The sequence below is a fragment of the Bombus huntii genome, chromosome 15 (assembly GCF_024542735.1).
Source record: "Bombus huntii isolate Logan2020A chromosome 15, iyBomHunt1.1, whole genome shotgun sequence".
In the NCBI taxonomy this organism is placed as follows: domain Eukaryota; kingdom Metazoa; phylum Arthropoda; class Insecta; order Hymenoptera; family Apidae; genus Bombus; species Bombus huntii.
The window spans coordinates 6,700,585-6,725,704 of record NC_066252.1 but is presented as its reverse complement, the minus strand read 5'-3'; the positions used below and the strand labels follow the sequence as shown (position 1 = coordinate 6,725,704).

The 25,120-nt window shown below is 38.9% G+C and overlaps 1 protein-coding gene and 1 long non-coding RNA gene across 12 annotated transcripts in view; one reads left to right on the top strand and one right to left on the bottom strand.

The window, feature by feature from the left end:
* Positions 1 to 25,120, bottom strand: part of LOC126873646 (protein kinase C-binding protein NELL1-like) — a 90,657-nt gene that overhangs the window by 21,658 nt on the left and 43,879 nt on the right. For all 4 annotated transcript variants that reach the window (XM_050634720.1, XM_050634721.1, XM_050634723.1 and 1 more), the window contains exon 2: positions 6,044 to 6,262. In XM_050634720.1, the coding sequence (XP_050490677.1) occupies positions 6,044 to 6,262 (219 nt within the window). The remainder of the gene's footprint in view (positions 1 to 6,043; positions 6,263 to 25,120) is intronic.
* LOC126873677 (uncharacterized) overlaps positions 1 to 25,120 on the top strand; it is a 50,722-nt gene that overhangs the window by 13,335 nt on the left and 12,267 nt on the right. The gene's annotated exons all lie outside the window — the stretch shown is intronic.

The following is a 25,120-nucleotide window of genomic DNA, read 5'->3' as shown; positions in this document are numbered from 1 at the left end:
CCACTCTGCCATTCTGTGATATCGCTACTAATAACTCCGACGATGTAATTTCATTTCAAGAAAACGATTATGCACGAATATAGGCTTGTAAGAAAATTTGTAATTCAAATAGAATTAAATTCTAGAAGTAAATATGGTAGATAAAGAAAAGTTTAAAGCAAGTGCTAGTAACTTTTGTAGTAGACATTTTCATAATTATAATTTCTGTATTTTGCTACAGGAAATAAAATACAACTTCTGATTCATTAAGCAATGTTGTCTCTTCGTATCATTTAAGCGTCAATTTTTCTTTTGTCTCTAGTAGTGGGCTATCAGCATACAATATAATATATTGCAGCGCGAGTGATGTGCACACTCAAAGACAAAAAGTTTGTAATTTAATTAATATATAGTGGTAAATATAGTGGTAAAATAAAGGAATAAGAAACAAAGGAAACCGGAATGATTGATGTTGATCATAGTAAGGATTTGGCCAAGTTTGCCAGTGCTACCACCTAAGTAGAGTTTCGCAAGTTGGCCACAATAGATAAAACTACTTGTAAAGTCTGCTAGATGCGATCCATCATAGAATAGGACTGGTAGAAGTTCGGGAACATTGTTCGGCTCGACAAGGGAAGGATTCACAGACCTCGTATGTAGGTCAACCGAAATTTTTGGTGGGTCGCATCGATTAGTCTCATTCACGGTTCCTGCTCGCATAGTTACGTAATCTCGTGGACATGGGAATTCGATTGTTGGGGATCACAATTGCTTCATCCGTTACGTCCAGGAAAATTCCAACAAACTTTAATATCTCTATCTCAAAGATCTCTGTACGATCCCTCCCATAGAAATTAGATAATATACGCGATAATATATCAATTATCTTATTTAATCCTATATAATCCGAGATTTATCAAAATGTATAAAAAATTTTAACGATCGAAAACCAATAGAAAGTCGGTTTTTTACTTGCAAATTTAATTTTACTATTCTACATATTTAAAACATTTAAGAAGCTTTGATTAAATTCTAACCTTACATTAAACTTCAAATTCTATAATACTTCTCGTAAGTTTCTAATCATGATATAAATAGAAGAGAAAAAGGTCATATTGCGTGTACATATTCGCCCATTAATTCCACTAGAGTTATACCCTAGTCACGCCATCTACACCGGCTGTAAGACGACACCTTTTGCACGGTACGATGGCTCATTAGCTGGAACAAGGCACGAGCGATAAAGTTTCGCTGGAAGCGGGATAAAGCGTGGTTCCTGTGCAAAGCTGATCCTTCGTTGTTCGATTAAGCTCACTGGCAGAATTAATTGTTCGCGTGGGCCTCGCCAGCGAACCGTGTAATCGGACGGGGCCCGCGGCGATTGCGCGTCTGCCCTAAGGATCGGTGTGTCGCCACGCATGAATGCAGCGCGCATGCGCCAGGCTTCTCGCATGGGCCTCGAGTTTCAGACGCGGCGCGCGAGCCTTAATAAAAAGTAACCAGACACCAAGGGCCTATAATGTACACCCGAGGGCCATCGAACGCTATACCACGTTCAATTATCCAGGTCCATGGTTTGTTAACGGGTAAGTGCACGTAACAGACCCTTTTAAGCCGTACGTAATCGTTTTGCACCAACTGGCACACGTATCGATGACTTCTGGTCGGTGACACTGAACGGACGATGTAGAAGATGAAGGTAGATTAAGGCGAATTTACACTATTATACTCTGGATGTGCATGGCAGGTGATTCATCTATGTTGAACGTGAAAAATGAAAGCTGCAATGTTTATACGAGTGTTTATGCAATGTTTCATCTGACTGGTTTTCAAAATGTTTGTGATTGGAACAGCGTGATTGTTTCGATTAGACAACCCAAACCTATAGAAATTCTAACCTCTAGTTAAATGCTACTTCGCTTAAATTTGCTCAAGACCAAACATCGTCTATAAATACAAAATTCGTGAAGAATTTGCGAGATGTTTCACATTAAGATGCAAATACAATTCACCGATACAAATCTAATTCGGCCAGATTCCCATATTCGAAATCGATAACACGGAAGAGTGATCAAAGGGGGATCCTAAACCAGTAGCCAGCAATAATTTAGCATCTGCGAGGATAGTCGGCGAGAAAGTTATTCGTTTCGCAAATAAACAGCGTATAGATTAGATCGGGTATTCCCCTCAGATGGGATAGACATGGGGTCAAGCAATTTTAGGACCAGAGTGGTTCTGGTTCCCCATCGAACTACAAAAGGGGGATCATGAAATCTTGTTTTCCGTGTTCAGAGAAAACTCTGACACGTGTCAGTGTATATCGTTCGAATCCTTTGTTCAGTGATTACAATGGTCTCCCAATACGAACTGAATGAACTGAATTTTGGGGATGCTTCCTCTTCCTCAATCCACTGTCCAAAAGGATATTTATCGAGGGTTAACACGTGACAAGAAAAATAAGAACTAAGTGAACAAACACGTGTGTAATGGAAAAATAATAAATGAAGTATCGATTTTACCATATGATGTTATTTAAAATCTTCACAAAGAACCTAACCTTAACTGTACAGGAGAATTAATTATTACGAACAAATACTTATGACCTAAAGTAAATAGTAAAATGACTAATTCACCTTGTATTTGAAACAGAAATGTATAACTGAAGTCAATAGTCAATAGCAAAGCAATGGGACATATAGTACCTAACCTTAACTATACCATAAAATTGATTACTAACAGAAAGGTCATTTATCCTGTATGTCAATCATAACTGTATTGCTAAATTGAGTATCATAGCCTCATTTTTCTAAATCAAGCCAAACGAAATAGTTGCTTCATACCTCATTCATAATTGCGTTATTCAATCCTAATTTCTCTGACTCAAACTAAATAACTATAAAATCTCTTCATGTCGTACCTCAACATCAGAAATATGTACTACAAATTATCTATTCCGATTCAAATTAGATAATAAAGTAGTTCATTGATTCCATATTGGTTTAACCAAAACACTAAAATGATTCATTCGTCCCATATATCAACTGTGATAACTGTACCTCAGATTCAGCTGTGCCAAGAACAACCACTATAACCAAACACTCCTGACTCAAGCAGAATAATCAAATGATTCGTCATTCTTTAAGATTCTCCGTTACAACCACTCGCAATTCTATAAACCATTTTCTGGATCCCAATGCAAGCAAACTTTAAAAACAATCATGATCGTCTGCCAAGAACTCATATTGAGGCAAGGAACGTCTCAGTCGAATAACATCGACGATTTCGACTCGTAAAAACGCTCACACGCGAAGACAGAGAAACGAGCGAAAATAGGGTTGTGCAAGGGGTTGCAGTGACGAAAGGAAAGCAAGAGAAAAAGAGGGTTCCCTTTGGTTCGATGTTGCAAACCGCAAAGAACGTTCAGTTACTTCCGCGAAACCATCGACTGAGGGTGCAGACCGGGCCGGTAATTGAAATTTCTTTCGGGGAAACCCCTGCTGTCGCCCTTGGGCCAACCACCCCCCATTCTATGCTCGCTTTTCGCGGACGTTGCACCGTCGCCCACGCTTTTAGCCACGGCTGTGTGCACGTTTCTCTGATGTCGGATGTTCGGGGCAAGGGGAGGTCGGGTATTTATTCGCTATACAGGGTGTCAGCATATTCTCGATTTCATGTGGAACGTAGAACTAAACTTCGTTTTAGGGGACTTTAAATTGACTCATTTTCTTTCCTCTTTCCTTTTGGCTCATAGAACTCAAATATGTCAGTTTCAAATGAAGGGAATCATGGGATCAAATGTCGTATCGATATGTAAAATATTAGAATATCGATAGCGTAAGATATGTTATATTAAAAATACGATAGATAGATTATATTATCTAATATCGTGAGCCTGCGGACCAAACATATACATTAACTGATTAAAAACTGTTACATAACCTTAAAAAGGATTATCGCATGATGGAAAGAAGAGAATTGCTGTTGCACGTTCATAGAGTTAAAAGCCGGAAATGCCGTGAAAATGCCGGGTCAATTCGCTCGAAACTTGAAAGGACAATCGATACTCGCAGACCACGAGGGAATTCCCTCTGGAGGTCTGCCAATGGAGACGACGCGGCTATGAAACTGACCTTTCACAATATCGATTAATCAGTCGTTATGTAACCATCACGGTTCAACTGATCAGGGCCAATTGTTTTTCCAGTTGATCACTGTATCGCACGAATTCGTTCCGTTCCGAGAAATTAAAACGCTTTTTCGAGAGTAATTGGAAAAATTTCATACATGAAAGAATTTCATTGACGAGATAAAACTTGAATAGAATAGAAAATTCATGGGTTTTCCTTAACTAAATCTGATTCGATCAAATACCGTGTTATTTCGAATGTAGCATTTTTATCTTTGATATTAACTCATTACATAACCTCAAAGATCATACGGCTACACCCTTTACTCTGTTCTGACTTGTTTGCAAATCGTTTTAATTCTAGATTTTGACATTTTTTCTTTTTTTACACACTTTTACTGAAAATAGCCCCTTGATGAACACACGATTAAATTTAACGAAATTTCCTGTATAATCGCTATTTCATTCCATTCAAGTCTCCATGTACACAGTGATCCAAAAAAAAAAAAACGTAATTTATATTATCTAGGCGCTAAAATTAATTTCTGTTATTAACGAAACATATTTTAATTTTGATCAAAGTTTAGTCAAAAATGTAGCTTATGTGCTTGAACCTCGATAACTTCTTGACATTAAAAGAATACGATCTTACATTTTTGTGACCTCTAATCGTCGATCGTTCATCTTCGATCACAAAATAACAATAAGAGAACTGTAACTTTATTATACCTCACAGTAACATATTGATAACTCTGACCCTTCACAAATATAGTTCTAACCTTCAATGATATATACATAAAATCGCAAAGCGCCTACATATGTTTCCACTGGCGAATACAAAAAAGGAGGGCGAGGTAACACGCGATACGCAAGAAGTAATAATCAACTTTATGACTGACGATGATTACCGGTCGCAAAATTCTATAGGAAGATAGCACGCGGACAAAACGACTCTCCGATATGCAAACAGGGCTATATTCGGGTTAAGAGAACCTTCTACAGATACCCGTTTCGGTTCCTGCACCACTCGCGAAATTTACTGCGTCTCGTACAATCTGCACGCAATACCGTGCGCCAGTGTAAATTGCGCGATATGATTTATGCTCGTTTCATCCATATTTCGAGCTGCCACGTTCCAAATATTGACACAAGTCGTCAAATTCTCCGCTTAAGTTTAAGTCTTCGGAGGAAATAAAAATAGTTTTTAAAAAATGGACAAGCGTTTTTTCTTTGTCTAATGAAAGCACGCATGTTGTTTATATATGAGAAACGTTGAGACAAGTGGAATATTTTGCACGAAATTAGATTATTGAAGGTTCGAAGTAAAATTAAGTTAAAAATAGTCGATGGTCTTTTTTATTTCTCTAATGGAGTAATGTATGTTGTTTGTATAGTATAGTATATTGGAGAAAATGAAGATAAATATGAAAATGATACTTGAAGTTCGAACATATTTAACCTTTGGACAATAAAAGATTTATCTGATACGTCATGCGATTCTCAGTACAACGACGTGTTAAAAGTGTCATTTAACCTTAAAAATCATCTTTCTCCTAGAGATTTTCCGCTAGACCTTTAAACTGTGATTCTCAAATTGATCTCTTGACGTAAACGGAATAGACTGTTAACCCGATGGCATTAAATAACGTCTCTGGCTCGTCATATGTCTCTTATACTAAAGTATACAATGTTGCACGACATCAAGACGTCGACTATACACATTCGCATTGCAATTTACGTAAAAGAATATTTTAATTTCAAATAATTGTAAATTGTTTTCTTCAAACAATTTCGTTCAAAGATTACAGTTTACAGCGAATGATATATAAAGATCATAGTCAATACAAAACATGTTGACGAACAATCTTTGAAACCATAGAAACGATTCTATCCAAGAAACTGTCACGAATGACAAAACAATTTGTAAACGACACTCACCCTGAAGATAATAGGCTGGCTTTAACCTAACCAGTCCTGGCACCTGTGTAACACCCTGCCGCGTTGTATTGTGCAGCTGTAACGCTTCCAAGAGGTCTATGCCACCGCCAGATTCGCTTCGTGTCCTGGATCTCGTACCCAGGACATCGGTGGCCTCCTCTGTGACACCAACAGTGGCCACCGCCGTCTCTTCCTCTTTCTTGTTTGTCGTGCCAGACACTGTAAAACAAACCGATCGTTAAACGTTTTCCAACACTCCACAAAGGCCAGTCATAACATGGAATTGATTTATGAACGAATTCATCGCTGTTCGCTGTACATACAGAACGAATTGATCGTTTGTATATAATCGTTTATAAAGCCACTGATGAATAGGCCTTTGGAAGTTAGGGGTGGGGGATTTTTGATAGGCATCGTATGTTCAGGATTGTTTGCAAAAGGGGTTTATAAAGCGAGCGGTGATTGTGAGAAAGGAAGATAATTGTGGAATGTTTAAGATATCAATCCCTAAAGGGAATCATTAACAAGTGATCGCGAAAAGAAATATAAAGAGATATAACATCAGAAATTTTGAATAATCTGTCATAACATATAATAGCGATTAATTTTGAAAATCTATAAAACGGAATATTGATAATTTCGAGAATACTAGGAAAGTGTTTCTGCAGAGGAATCCTCTACAAAGGAAAGATATCCTTTCAAAAGTTGTTCTTAGAGAGAACCAATTCCAAGAAGAAGAGTGTTCGATATCTTCTAAAAGAAATACCGATAACTTCAAGAACCCTCAAAACCGTTTGCAAAGAAAGCAACGTTCATCGTTTGTAGAGCCCCCAAAAAATCCTATCCCAGCAACACGAAACTTTAAAATCCTCTTATAAAGCTTCAAAAAAAAAAAAAAAAAAAAGCAATCCCCCAAACGAAACCGATGCTCCATTCACATCGAAAACCGCAGGTCTAAACGACGCGATTGAAACACCCAGTACAGTACCACCACACGCGCCGTGCAACAACTTTTCATGTGGCTCGTCAAACGAGGAAACCATCAGGGAGAAAAAGAAAATAACCACCCGTCAGCCACCTGCCAGAACTTTCAATTCCCCAAACGAGCCGCTTCTCCTGCCCTCTGGCGGTCAGTCATGGAAAAAGGACACTTTTATTAGCCATTCCCCATGATCGAGGGAAAAAGATATTGACAGGTCTACCAAAAACGTCAACCAAAAGAGAAAGAGAGAGAGAGAGAGAGGAAAAGAATCAACTTGTGAAAGCCTTTTCCACAGAGGATTCTGTCATAGTTCAGCGAAATGGATTTTTCATATAAAGTTCGAACGAAACGATCCGCTGTTTACGAGTGGTAGAACGAGAACGAGGAGGAGATGAGTTTGGCGAGAGGAGATCGAGGATGGGGAGACGAAGGGAACGAGAAAAAGCGTAGAAACACCGATAACGAGCGTCGACCGTGAAGAGTCGATCGATACCAGCACGCTACTTCGAGAGGTTACCTCGCCGCCTCTTTTCCCTATCCTTTCCTTATCTTTCAGCTTCTTCCGTTCGATCGGTTCTCGTCTGTCTCCTTTTCTCTTTCCACGTCTCTTTAGTATTCTCTCGCCTCGAGAATGGATGCTCGACGAACGGCTCTCAACATTATTCAGAGGACAGTGAGTGGAAATACACCATTGAACTTTATTGCTGTTCGAGTGGAGAAGTCCGCGGAAACGTGGCTCGTTTCTCCAGACGAAATGGCGAGGGAATATCGAACTGTTCTCTGTAGTTTTACAAAGCAACCGGGAAATGGAGCATTTAAGAGGCGGAGTTATTGAAATCTTGCATTCGGCTGTCGATTCGTCGTGTTCTGACTTTGATGGGATGTTGCTCGAGAGAAATCGGAAAAGTCTTTCCGGCTGCTTTGTGTTTGACATGCAGGAAATACAGGGTAACGTAGGTTTGATTTAAGGCTAGGTAAATTGTACGTTGAAAGAAGATAGGGTAGAGGTAAAGTAGAGTTGGGAGAATGGTAGTTCGGTAAAGATGGTCATAGAATGTTGCGAAAAATAGTAATTTAGAGTTGAAGAGTGGTATAACAAGTATAAGTAGAATGGAAGGTTAGGAGAATAGTAATTTAGTAGAGACAGTATAGAAAGTTGAGGAAAATAGTGATTTGCGACTGAGAGATTAAATAATTTAATAGACATGCCACGTCAAATTCAAAGAGATAATTTAGGAGTAAGAAGTATTAGGATACAAGTAAGTAGAACAGAAATAAAATAAAGGTAGAAAAATAATTTGAAGAAAGTATAGATAGGAGAGTGGCGAATAAATATAATAAGGGGACTATTTCGCATAAAAAAATATTTCAGACAGGGTACGGCAATTTTGATAAAAGAAAGTTCTTACTCGAAGTCGAGCAACACAGCGACTATTTTATAGATGCTCAATGTACGACCGGAAAGTTGGCGCCACATGGGTTATAGCACAGGCGGTTGCGATGCTAACCTATCAACGACGACAATCTATCCAACTAACTTGATGAAACTAAGAATATAATCGTTTAGAGTGCCGTGCTATGATTGCCACTTTTTTGTTGCTTACAATCTTTTGTTCTCACATTATACTTCCTCGGAAGTTCTACGGAGTTTTACAAGTTCTCCAGTTTCAGATTTGTATCGTTCGATCGTAAACAAATCTGGGAAGTTCGCATTAAATTACCTTTCATCTTAGAGTCCAATTCGATTCCTGTATGTTAACATCTATATTTACGAAATAGAGGCTACGACTACAATTACATAACTTCTACGTCAACTGTAATTGAAACAAAATTACGTGTGGCCCAACATAAAGACTAATTTTTCTGTTATTTTCTCCCTTTCTTGCTTTTTCTATTTATTTATTTATCTGCTGTAATAACAGACTTAGGTTTAGAGAGGAACTTGATATAAAAAACAATTATTAACATTTACAATATACGAAGATCTGTCTTTCGTTTTCCGATAATTCCACCGTGAATTGCACTTTGAATTGCAACCTCAAAAAGCGTCAAATACTTTCAATCAATCTCTTCGATAACGAAAATCCGATAAAAAGTAAAAGAGCACGAAAGAGGAAGGGAAAAAGCATACAAAGAGACGAAGAAAACGAGCTACTTAAAAATTCCAACTCGAATTCTAAAGGCTCGTTCGCTAATTGACTGGGAAGGCTCAGTGACGAATCAACGGGACCATTGAAGAGTTGCGAGGAACGGGACCAACAAAACGTAAACAACACCCGGCGAATGCTTCTAAAACGGTCCGTGAATCGGTTTGCTCAGTGGAGGAACACTTTTTTAATTGCGTAACGAGAGGGACGGTGAAAAGAGACACCGTGGAAAATCAGCATTTCCCTTTCATCCGCGTAGGGAACACAATCGGAGGATTTTGCGCGCGAGACACACTGCCGCAGACATTAATCGGGGCAAATCGTCTGCTAAATTAATGGCGCTGCTGGTACGGCAGCATTCGTGTCTAAAAGCGGCCCGATTCGCCAAACGCATGCCTCCTGCGTCTTTGATCCATTGGCGTATCTCTCTTTGTCACGCTTTACTTTGCGTTTCCAGACTAAAAGTCCCTTTGACTTGCGTGAATCCGTCATTAATCCTACAGAAATCCTTAACTTCAAAACTGAAAGTCCTTCCGTTGTTGCTTTTTTCATTTTGGGTTAGAGATTTGGAAGCGTGCTGACTGAAGATCGTAGCAGTCAATCATTTTCTATTTTAGGGTTAGAATGTTTCGTATTCCTTCTCTAATGATTTTGCTTAGTAATTTCGTTTCTAAACATCAAAATTCATGCGCATTTTTACTGTCGGTAATTAAAACAAATTACTTTTTCGAAATCGGCAACAAAAAGCTAATTTTTTACAAGTCCTTAAACTACGAACGACCTAGAAGGTAATCTACACATTAGTTTTCAAAATTCGTCACCAGAGGGATACCACCTTTTCAAGATTCTTCGACCCAACTTAATCATTCGAAAACCGACTTAATCACCAAAAAGAAAAAAAACCTAAATATATCCTACGAATGCAATTAATTTTCATAACCTGTCTCCCACTGCATTTCTCAAATACCACGGCGAGAAATAAATGAGGAGAACGTTCTTGCCAACTATCGCTCGTAACAATCCCGACGCGAAAACTTCCAAAGCTCGCGAATTCCCCTACAACCTACTGGCAGGGCGCATAAAGTCGTGGCAAATAGAAAAGTGGTGCAAGCCCCATCGATTCGTCGCAAAGGGTTAACGAACCGAGCGAATTTCTGTGGGGTGACGCCAATGCTCATCTAAGAGCGACGAAGCTTTCTTGCGTCCGAAAACACGCGCTATCGTGCGCCTGTGTACGTGTCTGTACGCCCTTATACGCCTATATACATATACGTGTGTATGTGTGTGTGCGCGCGCGCGATAGCCCGACGCCGAACGAAACTGGATGGAATGGAACGACGGTGGCAGACTGCCGGGCGTCGCGACGCCCGCTATCGAACCGTACGCGGCATTATCGTTCTCTTCGAGCAACAGAGACGGGACGAAAGAGCAGGGTGGAGCACGAGGATGTGCACAGCTCGTAAACCGACTCCCACACGGTCAAATACACAGGCCAGATGCAAGTATGAATGTCTCGATGCCGGTGATGATGATTAACGAGCCTGGCCACACGGATTCCTTCGATATTTACGACTGTGCACCTTACACGAGACTTCCGTGTGAAGATCGACTCGGAGCCTAGGGAATGATTGGTGGTGCTGGTGTCAAGTTCAGTGTGCACTGATGAGTCTGAATGGGCATCCGTGGATCGTGTGTCGTTCCGTTCGGCCGCTACTCTCTCGGTACTATAGGTATCTGTCTTTTTACTAAAGGTTTTTTTTGGACATTGGAAGAAAGATCGTTTAACGGTCCGCGTCACCGATGTCGTCTGTCTAAGTAGATGTCGCTGCGGATGTTAACGGCCGTGTCAAAATCACGCGACTTTTTGTAGGCGTCAGTTAAGAGAGTTGGAGGATCCTCTCGCGGTTACAGATTGCTTGGTTAAGGATTGCTTGGTTAAGGACGTTCTTCCTTTTTTCTTTATTTTGTTAAGGAGTGTTGCTAGAACGAGTAACGGTAGTAGTTCAGATTGAATAGGTGCTGATGAAGTGGTACGAGGGTCGTATATTATTTTGGCCAAGTGGTACTTCTGTTTTGTAGGACTTTGGCGCGCGTCAAGTAGTTAGATGGAATTTTATCTTTGTCTTTGATGAATATTGTTGTGAATTCTTTTATTTAGGTCGCTTGGACGTCGAGAAGTGAATGTAAAATGTCCCCGGTCAAATTAACGATGCATCCAATTGTGAGCTTCAATTTAGATACAATAGGTTTCTTCCTTTTTTTAAAATCATCTTAAAATCATCTTTCGTCAAATCTAAGGTTAAGGTAGCCTCTGATAAAGTTTAGTTAGAATTATGTAAAATAAATTTTGACATAAAGGTCCGTAATGTAATCTTTAAATTATTTAGTGCGAAATGCCCCTAGATTAATTAACGATATATCGAAACTGAAGTGTCTCGCTTAATGTTACAGTCGTGTGTTAGCTTATCAAATTACTTCATCATCATCTTCGTTATTAATGTTATTATTCGAGAATATATATTATTAGGACTTGTAACAATACTGCAACACGTGAGCCGAATGAACCGCGCGAATGCCTTTTAATGAACATGTTCCACACGCGAGGATAATGACCTTACCACGTTCTCGCGCGCGTAACGCCCACATTTATCATTCATAACGTTCCCTTTACGATACAATCCGTACGCTTGATCGTTAATAACGTTACCGAATTTTCCAACTGGTACACGCCGCGAATTAATCCGTTTCGTTTTAATCGCGATTGCAGTGTCCAATACCGCAGCCATCGTGTAAACGAGATTTTAGTATCCAAATTAAAGCTTCGTTTCCAATCACGAGATTACCGTATAAATTTGGATATTGATTATTCGCTGTTGACAAATATACAACTAGAAATAATTAACACCGAATTCAATATTGAATTACCTGTAGAAGTACCATTCGCGATCAACGAAACACAATTAAGAAAAGACATCGAAACTGTCCGATTTTCATTATTGCTCGTTTTAATTACATTGGTACTGTGTCCAAGAAGATAGAATTCCATTTATTTGAATCTGTCGAAAGGCAAACAGTAATTCTCTGCTGTCTAATACATCGTTACTACCTACTGATTCTCAGCGCTAGTATGTACTTATAATTAATTCCACAGCCTGTTAGTTCACATTCAGGTAAGTAGATTGGAACAGAGGTTCGTTAATTAAAATTCCATAGTTTAGATAAATGAAGTGGTAGCGCAACGATGATAGCTGGTATACGGGTTACGATATAGCAAGGTCGTAAATAAAATTATCGAATAGCGGCACTAACTGGTTACATGGGACTGAAGGCCCACTTATACAGGTATATATATATATATGTATATACGCTGCGTTCTATTTTATATTTTCTTGCAATAGAATAGAAAATGGTGAGTATAATATAGCTTATAAACAAGGATATCTCATTTATAAGTAAAACGTTAAGTGAGCAGTTAAGTATATTTCTTGAGATTTGTAGAAATTTTTAAGTGATTTTTAAACTATTTTCAATATCATATTAATTAATATAGAGGGTGTATCTTTATCGAATTTAAAGTATAACTTAGACGACTCTTTGGAAACGAATAAGAGTCCTTTGGCAGGATTTGCAACATTTTAAAGACACACTAAAAGACAATAAAAAAATTCTCCAAACTCCCAGCCAACATCACCTTCATACCAAACGCAATACACGCGATTCCCATATTATCGATACCATGTATGAAAAGTCTAATCCCCATAGAGGCTAATGGCAGGCTCGAATCATCAATCTCACGGGGTGGTATTCTATTTTAAGCTGGCTGCGTGCAACGCGCGCCGCATTTTTCATTCACAGTAGACCGGTCATAAGGAAACGAAACGCGTCGACGAATGCCAGGGACTGGCGTCGTCGAATCGATATCGCACGGCGGTCAAGCATCGTGTCCGGCGACGATACTGTTCCACGACCTGTTTCATCGATCCATCAGCCACGGGTCGAAAGCGGTTCCCGACTCTATGGGGGTCGCAGCCCCCGGAAACGTCGATGAATTTTGCTAGATACGAGCGTCACGCGGCTTGGACGCTCCTGAAACTCGTCGTTGGCAAGCTCACGGTTTCCTAGAACCTACGGCTCATACCCTCGATCACGCGACTGCCAGACGTCGGTGATTATCGTCATTAGCGCCAGTGTATCGACGGAGAATCGGGGAACTATGGATTTTTGGTAAAATAAGAAAATTAGAAGACCGAACAGGGGAAAAGTGAACGGGCGTTTTTAGGGATTTTGATGTCCTTCGGTGTCTTTGGGTGTTGAAAAAGGAGTATAGTTTGAAGAAGAGGAGGATTAGATTTTTTTTCAACGAGAAGTGTGTATAAGACGATTATTGCAACGATTGCGATGATTCTTCGGTACAAAGTGCTGGTACTTTCCATATGAAATTCGGCAAAATTTAAAATTCTGTAAATGTTAATAAAATCGATAAGAAAATGCTGCATTGGATACGTCTTCAATTTTTAAGTCTGAAATACACTTTTAACTGACATGAAATTTTCCGAAGGTTTAATCGAGCTCTTGAATGTTTGACCGTGTCTTTGATAGTTTATTACACTACTACTACTAGATGCGCAATATACATATTATGCGATTTTCTATTATCGTTTCATGTAGTCGATAGGAATAACAATTGAAAGCACAATTTGTTCGAACACGAAATTTCTTGGAAGAACCGATGAAACGTAACTCGTTCAATTGTACAGGTGCATCGATCCGTATATTCGACACGCAAATTTGAAGAAGTCAATTATCGTTCTCAGACGTGATAATTGCATGAAAATTGTACGAGACCTAACGTACGAGTAAAGCTTACTTAGCAACTAGAAGCAACGACGATTTGTTAAAAGTTTGCACGTTTATTTGAGGCGATAAATTGTTAAATGGCTCGTGTTACGAGGAAATTCGTTCGATTCGAGTTTACTCCTATTCACGATGGCAATTCATTCAATAGTTTTCAATTATTCACAACTATGGCGTGTACAGTAGTACTCAGTTACAATGACGAGCCATTCAATGCATCGAGCAAACGCATAGGCGTTCGTTGTTTGATCGTTTCGATCATTTAGTCGTGTTTTAAACAGAATATTTTTTATTATATCAATTATTTTATTAATATTATATATTCGTCCATTCCAAGCTCCTAACTATTTTCTATTATTTCCAGCATATTAGTTATCTAATTAATTAATCCCAGTAGTAGTTCCACAGTTTTCAATTCTATGCAACAAACATTCCCTCTGCCAATTCGATAAATTCATTTTTATAAATTTCCTATAAATGCGTCAAAATTCGCGATATATCCATTTTAAATCACACGAAACCAGCGATAATAATTCTTCAAGTACTCACCTTTAACCGTCCAAAGAATGCCCTGCGCGCCCCCAAGCGTTAAACCGATTGATAATAAGAATAACCAGCACGAGGAAGCACAGATTATCAAAGCAAACGAGATCGACATAACCAAAGCGCGATCGTTCTCGTGGCAAACGCGACACTGATCAAGCATCGAAATATGGGGAGTCCCCGGTTGCTAGCAGCACGCGCCACATTTTCATTTCGCGCGGCGGCCAGGATCGGATTTCGAGACCACGCGTTGTTTTTCTTTTTTAACGTGGCGTGATTTTACGCGTAGGATTACGCGAGATCATTGAAATTTCTCGTAACAGAGCGCAACGTGAGGAGGCTGGATATAAGATATTCTTGAACGTCGATGGAATTTAACCATAGAATACCATAATGCTGACAAAAATCGGCCTCCTCGTGAGAACTGGCGAAGTTCGATCATTGGTGACCAGGGTCAAGGTCGTTGTGGTTAACTTGTCGTGGTCGATAGTCTTGGAATATTACTGGCGTCGCGGCGCCACACGACTTTCGTGCTCACATTATGGTTTTCCCCATGAATACCAACATCAACCCTTTTATAGTGTGGTAAGAAATACGAATTTTAACCCCTTCATAATGGAAGAAAAGTAACAGAAAAATAAAGAAAATTTGCTCGGCAGGGTATTTTGATGTTGATATATTTTTATAAAATTTGAATCTTATTCAACTTACTTGATGTATGTAAGTACATTTTGTCAATGGATATTTTACCATGTTAAGCGAGTTAGAACTCGAATACTCTCAGCTAAAGACTATTACCGGCGTTAATTTCGGAAGTTTTGGCAAGCTCGCGTGAAATTAACACAAAGGAAATCATGTTTCCGCGATGGCGGCGATCGATCGCGCCGCGCCGCACAAAAGCGCCGTGATTGAGGAAAGTATCAACGTTAAGGCGGCCTTTTTCAGGCTGCAAAGGCGATTAAACAGGGTTGTGCCAGTTGGTAGTGGCCTTGTCAACGCCGTTTCACCAATTGTCGAACGGAAAGACGCTTAAACAAAAGACGTCGTTGCATAATCGAAGACCGAACATTAAACTTTTCAATACAACCCTCTCTCTTTATTCCATCTTCCTTCCCAAACCAAATTAATTACTCCATAATTTCAATTACATTTTGAAAATTAAAAGATATAATATTCTCCGCTCTCTACTTTTCGATAATATTCAACGGAATCTCTAAAATAAATCCTAGAAAGAATTCCCACGCCTACACCTAATTCCAGTTTCCTCAAACAAGGTGGTAGCCCGGTGGTCAATAGCCTGAAAGACGAAAAGTCAAACAGTCAAATAATAAAGAAAAGGACCTTCCTGCTTTTACCTAGAAGACGTTATCAACCTTCGAGGCTCGTTATCTAAGGAAAGCCACACCAGACTACGATAAGGATCTCGATGCCAGATTTTTAAGACAGAGGTTAGAGATTAGAACGAAAGATAAGAGAGGTATGGGAACAGGTACATGTTATACAGGTCTGTTGCAGCCTTCGGACGAGCGGTATTTAACTTGACGTGTCAATATTTGACGATAATCGCCACCTGTGTACACGTTTGCCTAAAGAGATTAGGCTATTTTACCCCGTGGTCGAACGTGTGTTCGCGAGTTTCAGTCAGGTGCTGCGCCACGACGAAGGCCCCACGTATATTTAAATCCACCATGTGCTATTCTTAATGGAGGTGTTGCTCGATCGGCCAGTCGCGCGGGAATTCAGCCTTTGTCGTTCCTTTGGTGTTGGGCTTCATGGCATTTCGAGCCATTGCACGACCTAACCTCAACATTTTCTATGGTTACTTCCAACCGAACTATTTTGCTTGAATAAACGATACAAATTGTTACATACAAATGGCGTGTTAGCAAATATGTTTGACTGAACTGTTGACTAAGGTAATGAAAAACTAGATTTCCCGAAGTATTCGTGGATTTCTCGCGTGCTTCAGTTCGCTTGTTTAACTTTAACTCTCAACTGATATCGTTGGTTCGTGGATAATTGCGAAAGTTTAAACAAGGTTTAGTAATAGACTGTCGATCTTTACGCGATTATGGAATATTTGAAAACAAAAACATGTAGAGATGCAAATAAACGAGACATAACAATGATATACATAGCATAATACTTGGTAGAATATATAGTAAGTGAAATAATTATTATCCGATTAAGTTCTATTCAAACGAGATTAATGACTTGTAATTTAGAAAATTTCGTTACGAAAGAGTTAAAAATGGTACGTTTCTTCTTTCACATTAGTATAATTTTACTTTACCTACTATGATGATATTAATTAGAGCCTTAATTAAATTTGTTCAAATATCGTTACTACCACGAATCATAGCTATCGCGTAGAACAGAATAAAAAGTTAAACTACGTGTTTTAAAATTCGGCAAATTCATGCCAAAATTATTGCAGCGGCCTGTAACCCAACGGTGGCAATTTGTGGTTAATAATACGGCAGAATACATAAACATTGTTGGAAAAATGTTCAAACTGGACTTGAATTCATGGCAAGGCTGCTCGAGAAACATCGTGTGTCAGAGTCGAATTTTTATCGTGCAATCCACTCTGTGGTCGCGTGCCACGTTTACGTTAAAGAGTAACACGAAAACTTTGTGTGTGAAAAATTTATGACACGTCGTTACGTAAATCAGCGGTGTATTTTTGTCTGTACGATCGATGGAATACCCATACAGGAAAGAACTTGCCTCGAAACCCCCATTAAGATCGCATAGTAACAGTTTAGATTCTTATCTCCTACAAGAATCAAATCTACATTTATTTCCCACTATTCCACTATTTATAGATTAACAAAATAAAACTACAATTTGTTTGTTTTCATGATCTTTTACTATCTAGAATAAAAAATGATCTTTATTTAACACCTATTTCTACATTATTAAATTTCACGCGAGCCATAAATTTTGATATTCCGTTCGGAAGCCATATTGATCAACTATATAACCTCAAAAGTGGAAACAACAAACGATATTATAAATATTATTTTGCGATCGACTATTGTCCGTGAGACTTTCTTACGATAGATAATTTTATACGAGCGACTTTTTTATTTTGTCAATGTTAAACATTAATCGTGCATTCAGTTGATAAAACTGAGAAATTTAGGAAAGTTAATAAGTTTGGCTATTCTAAGAGATTCGTCGTCATCACGTGAATTCCTTACAATACTTCTTTTTCTATTTTCTTATTTTTATTACGTAAGCTGATATGTATATCGTACAAATATGTGTCAACTGGAATTAGGAGCACCCTAACCTATAAACTGCTACCATCGTATCGTACTGACTCTACGAATCTAATCGATGTTCCCCTGACATGGCATAATTTTGAAAATCACTGTGCTACGAATAAAATGGCCAAAATCAAAACGACGAATAAAATTCTCTCGATAAAGGGGTTAGAGTCGCGAGTTCCTCGAAGGGGTTGAAAGGTCAAAGTCACCGTGGCGCCAATGGCAGAGACGCTGGCCGTCAGACAGAAAAGAAAGGCGACGAGACGCGACAGAGACGACGATGAGAATGCGTGTTTCACAGGCGCAACAAAAGACTTTACGAGCCGACTACTATTTTCGAGGAGCGTGCGCGACCGCGCCAGCGTCGAACAGCAGCGTCGTTTGACGAGAGGACACAGAACACCGGCCGTGTCGCGATTCTTTCCTCCCTATTTCCCAAAATGAAACCATTCCGACACGAGAGAACTCACGCCCCTTTCCCATTCTGCTACTATTCGTGGTACAATCTGTCAGTTTGTGAATCCCTGCAACCTTTGATCTACATATTTCTAGAATGGATTCACATCTGGAGCAAATGCATTATCTTTTGGCATTTAGTAGCACCGATATAAACACGTAGATGATTTATCGTACAGAAAGAACATTTCTAACCTTCTATAAATGAAACTCCTTCTCCTGATAAATGTTTTCAACCGTCTGAATTGAAGGATTAGAGCAATTTGCACTTCCAATGAATATTGATGGAGTTTGTATTGGAATTAATACGATATCGAGAGATGCGCAATTCGATCATTGGATGTCGGATTTTTTCAAAAGAAAACCGAGTAAATAAGACCGTGATCTTGATAACTGAATTGCGATTGAGTTAATACCGTGCATCTTAACATATTCGATCAATTAACGCTGAAGTTTTTCGTTCAGTTGGTCAAATCTTCTAACATCGCATACGTTGATATACAGGATGTATCATAATCGCTTCAGCAGTAGACAGGAGGTACAGAAACAATGAAAGAGATTCATAGCAACCTGTGTCCTTGTTTCAAAGTTATAGCCATTTTTATGTTTCAATAATCCGGAACTGGTTACCTTCGTAAAAGCTAGTCGGAATGGCCACCCACGGTCTGTGTTATTCGACATACACTTGAAATTTTTGAAAAATTGCGAGATTCTTTGACACGACGACTACTGGATTGCATACACGGACCAATAACATTTCGCGCACCTTCTATGAAGAGTAAGCAATTGCAGATTATTGAAACACAAAAGTGGCTATAACTTTGAAACAAGGATACATGTTCTTATGAACTTTTTCATTACTTCTACGCCTCCTGTCCGCTTCTGACGTGGGTCCCCCATGTTATGATACACCCTGTATAGTGTTATTAGATGTATTTAGTTTTGCTGTCAGTGTGCATAACATTGAAAGATCGTCTTGTAATTGATGAAGATAGATTGGCATATCATAAGGCAACATGTGTTTCAAGTTTACAAAAATAGAAGTTACTTTATCATCAGTTAACTTTGAGGTTAGGTTCATTAGGTAGCTCTCCATGCTGGCGTCTCAATTGGTCCTGATTATCCAGAAAGCACAATTTCTTCGATGAATTTTGCACGCTGAAGGGATTTAACTGTCGTTCGAATGTCTACACAATGTCAAAGCCACCATATCGCGTCGATTCTATCGGTACTCTTGTTCCGTCAAGATCAGAGGCGAGTCCTAACGATCCATACACACCAGCGATCCATAATTCGCGTCAGGCGCACGTGCCGTTGCAATTGGCTGGCCTGCGTTACCCTCAGGATCTCAACTCTGTCACGAGCACAGCAACGAGATATCGTAAATTCCAGCTTGTCACCGACAACGAATAAACCACCTCTGTATCCGTAATCCCTTCCTTATTCCCTCGTTTCTCATTTCCGTCAGTGTACGCGATTTTTCCAGTCGTTTTTTCCTGCCCTATATCAGCGTTGACGTTTCGTTCAATTGGACAATGTAGAATGCATGTTATTGGTACATGACGATGGAGCGTAGAACTCGTCTTATTGAAAATCTTTCAGAGAATTTGTTGGATTTGCAAATTTAGAAGCGAACGAATTTCAACGAGATAACTTCTTTCTGTTAACACGCGGAATATGAGATTCTAGTTGTTAAGAATAATTTATAGCGCGTCGTGACTCGAGTTAGGTTTAGATCAGATTTAAGTGAAACTTTTCTTACTGGAGATACGTAACAGAATTTGTTGAATTTATCGATTTAAAAATGAATAAAGTTTTATTGAATTTCTCAGATCATAACGCGAGGAATGCGTGTTTACGATTATTAACGGTAAAGTAGTGATTTATGGTTCTATGATTTCCTTGATAGAGGTGTTCGGTAACTGCGTGCGTAGGATAAAATTAGGAGGAAAAATATGAGGCGATAGACATCGAGACGTGTGGTTTTATTAGGCGTTCGAAATAGGTCGTTCACTTCCAAACGATCGACATCGCGGGAATATTTTATAGGGATTTGTGACGAGGAACCATAACAAGACATTGACTTCCAATCGTACTGTCAATCAATAAAATCTTGTACGACAGGGAATGATTTTAAGTTGTCATAAAATCTATTAATAATAATCGAATTTTAGCAGATAAAAATTGATCATAGCTTTTGTAGCTATACAATGATTTTCAGATGTTCGTATATTTTATATCAGGTTAATCACTACAATTTCATCAAGTTTATCTCGTGTTAGACTTTCTATGAGATCGATGAATTACACAAACGACAAGTGGAATTTAATATTAGCATCGATCTTAAAGAGGGATGGCTATTGACCAAAAATCGTTTCTTAGGCGAGACCAATGAGAAGAAAAAAGATATAAAAAGAGGTTAGGAAGACCTTTTAATGGGGTCATAACGGGTTCATTGTATTTAAAGTGGCGAAGGTTATCGCATCTTATTAATAGCAACCCATAAGAGATTAAGCGAAACTCATTGCCGGAACGTGAAAATAGCGACTTCTTTTCGTAAACGTTAGAATGGATCAATCGATAACGAATAAATTATTCTCGTTATCGTTCAATAAATTAAATGTAACTTGCTATTTCTCAACTTATTACTATTTTGCAAATACTAGAAGATAAAATGTTCGATGGAAACAAAGATAAAGTACTTTTCGAAATATCAAAGTTAAAAAAGGATTTCTCTGACTTCATTCGTGAAAGATAAAAGATCAATCTAAATATCTCGTATATTTCGAAAGACGCTTTGGAATTCTGTATAAATGGTGGAGTTTCAAAATCGCGGTTTCAGCCATTTAAATAGTCCTCTAGCCACGGAATCGAAGCGTTCGTCACAGTGATCGATCTCTATCGGTCAATTTTTAAACGTCTCTCAAATATTTAATCGTGCAGCATACGTAACGCGTATTGACGACCACGATGGAAGTCCGACAGTTGCGCCGATTTTATCCACGGCCTTGCACGAAATACGAGAGCCATTCTCGCGTTGAAACACTAGCTCGTGACTAGATTTCTAGTGACAGAACGGTCTCATTAATTGTGAAACGTGAAAATATTCAGAATGGACGAAAATATTCATATGAAGATGACAAATCAAATCTTCTCTGTTCTCTTTAATAATTTGTATCAGAGTTATTCGATTTAATTACGAATCAGATTAATCAATTTCACTTTCCAAATATTTTTTATTTGCTGGTTGATTTCCAGTAAGATTATGTAACTTGAGAGTCATACGAGTGTATGTATGAATTTTTTCAAATTTTATTTCATGACTGTACTATCGTTGGTGTCAAATGATTTTTTCCTTTAAATTTCAAATTCCTATATTTCAGATTACATAAAAAAATTGCAACAAATTGTAACATTTTTTTAAAATAAGAATCAGACTCTATAAAGTTTACATTTGTTTCTATCAATGTATACTGATATATACTAATAATATATTATTTTATGTCATCCGCCTAATAAGATTATCTTTTATATTTCGCATTATTTTATTTCCAGGAAACAAAATGGCTAACTTCAAAGAAAACGATCAGTTTAGCTTCTACATAGCTCATCGTTATCCTCCGCAAACGCAATAGACACTGTGTTTGACATTACCAGAATGATAATCACAATCAAACGCAGCTTTGATGTAGATAGGATGACAAATAGCGTAACCTAAATTCACGTACATATATTTCAAAGCGTGAAACACAACCTAAATTCGTTCGTAGGTAAATTCGTTTCGTTTTCGAGCATCAAGTTCGTTATTAAGTATACAAAGTTGATAAATGCGTTTTTCCCACTGGCAAAATTAGCTAGACGATGACAAATTACTTTCTTCCTCAGTGAGGGTACACTGAACGGGATATACTATCGCGATAGCAACACTCTCTGGGTAGAAGTATACTCGATACTCGTACGTGAAAAGATACGTGTGTTCGAAAGCAGTTCACTTGAAGCACGGCCATTTGGAACTTGTTCGTGGCGTAAAAGGAAAGCACTTCCGGGGAAGGAGTCAATCCGGAAGCGCGCTAAAAGCCTGCTTGGAAATTGAAGTACGGCATTCCTTTAAAATCTTCTCTATGATTACGCTATTCCCGCGCGTTCAATAGCGACGCTACTCGTCGAATAAATTTGAGGAACTCCAAATTATTATTCCCTCGTATCCCCTCTCCCTGTTTTCGATAAACAGCTGCGTTAAAATTAAATCAAAGAAATTCGAATGAATTATTAATTACGTGTAAAGTGATACTTCTGTGATTAGATAGACATTTGTTCCATCCGATTACGCGCAAAACAATGTACGTTAAATAAATAAAATTTGTGATTCTACCAGCTGGAATAAATGTCGTGGTATATTAAAAAATGTTGAACTACTTCAAGAAAAACTCTACATCTTTATTTATGTATATCCGTGACCTGGAGACTGCTATTACGCAGAAATATTCTAAATAAGGAAAGGTGCATATACCCTTGAGTATACATTATGTTTTGGGTTGCAAGACCTAGGAACAAAGGAACTAATAAAGAGATTTCTATTTATGTTCTCTGTAGCCTCTAGCCAAAGCTATAAGCTTAACTCTTTTGGTAATGTCCTTTTGCTATAAATATATGAACCTGCTCCCTATCATTCCATTGTCCAGTAACACTAAGAGAGTAAGGATCTGAATCAGCATAAACTTATACCTTTAATTATTTCAATATACTTTTCTATCACAAATTCATCCAGTCGTTCTTCAATCGATCAATTTCAACCTCAACAAAAAAAAAAAATGATAGAGCAATAATAATAATAATCTATCCAACACCGTGGTTTCCAAATATAACAATGATTATACTATGTACTGCAGGACGCATCATTCGCGCGGCTTCTTTCCTAAATTCGTACGAATCACTTCCGTAGCCTTGCCACCCTCGTATTTACGGTATCGAAACGACATAGGGGAGTGAGACTCGCTCGAGGGGGTGGCTCGATTGATCCCGTAGGATGAACAAAGTGGAAGTCGTCGCTTAAAGGTACCCTTCAAGAAAATCCCCATGGAGGAAGCGACCATACGCGAGAAAGGGAGCGATGGAGACAATTTTCGCGCGATTCATTCCTTCCCTTGACGAATCCACGGCTTCTCCAGCCCCTCTTGCCGCTTGTAAGAGGAAGAACGCCAGCAGAGGCTCTCTTTATTCCTCCAGCAGCAACGGTGAAATCTCGAGCGCCCCCTCGACGCGCCCTGACCACTCGATAATGAGCAATTCGCTCTCCATTTCCCAGCCTTTTGTGCCGCCCTTGGTTGACGCGTGCCGCGTGTCCACACCCCTCCTGTGACGCTCTGACGCTCCTCCTGGAACCGCCGTATGTTCGTTAGCCCGCTTCGTTTCGTTTCATTTGGGGCGGCGCTGCCTGAATTTCGGCGGATCAGCGGGAATCCCCGGTGGATGCATACTGGCAGAGGTTATATTCTGGCAGATTTTTGGTAGAAACGAGACTTCCTCAGGGTTAAAGAGAATTGGGTTTCTTTGTCTGTCTTCCGTTTTATTCGGATGGTAGGAAGGAAGCGAAGGATTTTTAGAATTTTCTCTGAAACGAGGCTTTCTCAATTTTGGCAAATTGTTGTGAATCCCCGGTGTCCTACGAGATTTTTGGTAGGAGCAAGAGTTTCTGGGAGTTAGGGTGACTTACATCCTTCTTCTCCTTTACATCTGTTTACGGCTGAAGCGACGAATTTTTTTAAGTGTAAAATTTTGTTTAATCTGAATTTTGGTAGATTGACGGGAATCGCCTTGTAAGATTGGAAACCGTTTCTACGAAGCTTTTAGTAGAGCTGGATATTACGCGTGTTCTGGTTTTGGAGATTACACAGAGTTAGGCATTTTTTGTATTTCAAGATCAAATTGGGAAAGGTGTAGAGTTTCGTTACAGATGATACTATCTAAACCTCGGTAAATCAACGAGAATCCCATTAGATGGATAGCGTTAAAGTTTTATCCTGGTAAGATAAAAGCTTCTAGGGATTAATGATACTTTTTCTTAGTGACGGCAGCCACGTAAATATTTTCTTCCCCTCTGGAGTATAACGAAGGAAGTTTATAAAATGAAGGTAAACATCCAAGCCTTAAAACGTAAAGCAAAATAAACTGTATGATTGAGTGACATATAGGCATCCAAGAAACTTATTTGAATATTCTGTTTCTTGTGACACATTCTACTTTCCCTTGATACACATTTCATAAATCTACTAAACAATTCAAGAGAAAACAGCGTGTTCAAGTATTTAGGCCCGTTTCCAAGTAAATTGCCCCGATAAAAATCAATGAAAGACTCATCACTGACAGACATAAAATAAAGCAAGTTCTGAAAAGAACGTCATTTCTCTACCTTCTGTTTAATCTACGTACATCAATCTAACTTTTAAAGATCACAAATCTTCTTTCAACATTCGTCATACGAATTTTACATTCGAGCAACGACAATTAAATAGTCTTTATTTTATTTGGTCCTCCCGTTTCTATTAGCTGTCAATCATAATCGATGTTACACACTTCAGAGTTGATCGAGGACAGTCGACGAGACACTCGAGGACGAAGCCACTGCGACTCGCCCTTTAAATAATCGACAAACCTGTCCCTTCAATAATCAATGCCGCCCTCACGGTGGTTACGTTCACAGAAAATGTTCAACGAGACCGAATTAACTCCGATGTGATAAAAGTGTCAGCGTGAAATCGTAATGGCTTGTTTTCAATTGGCGAACTTGAACTAAGGATACTCGACGAGTTGCATCGTGAAT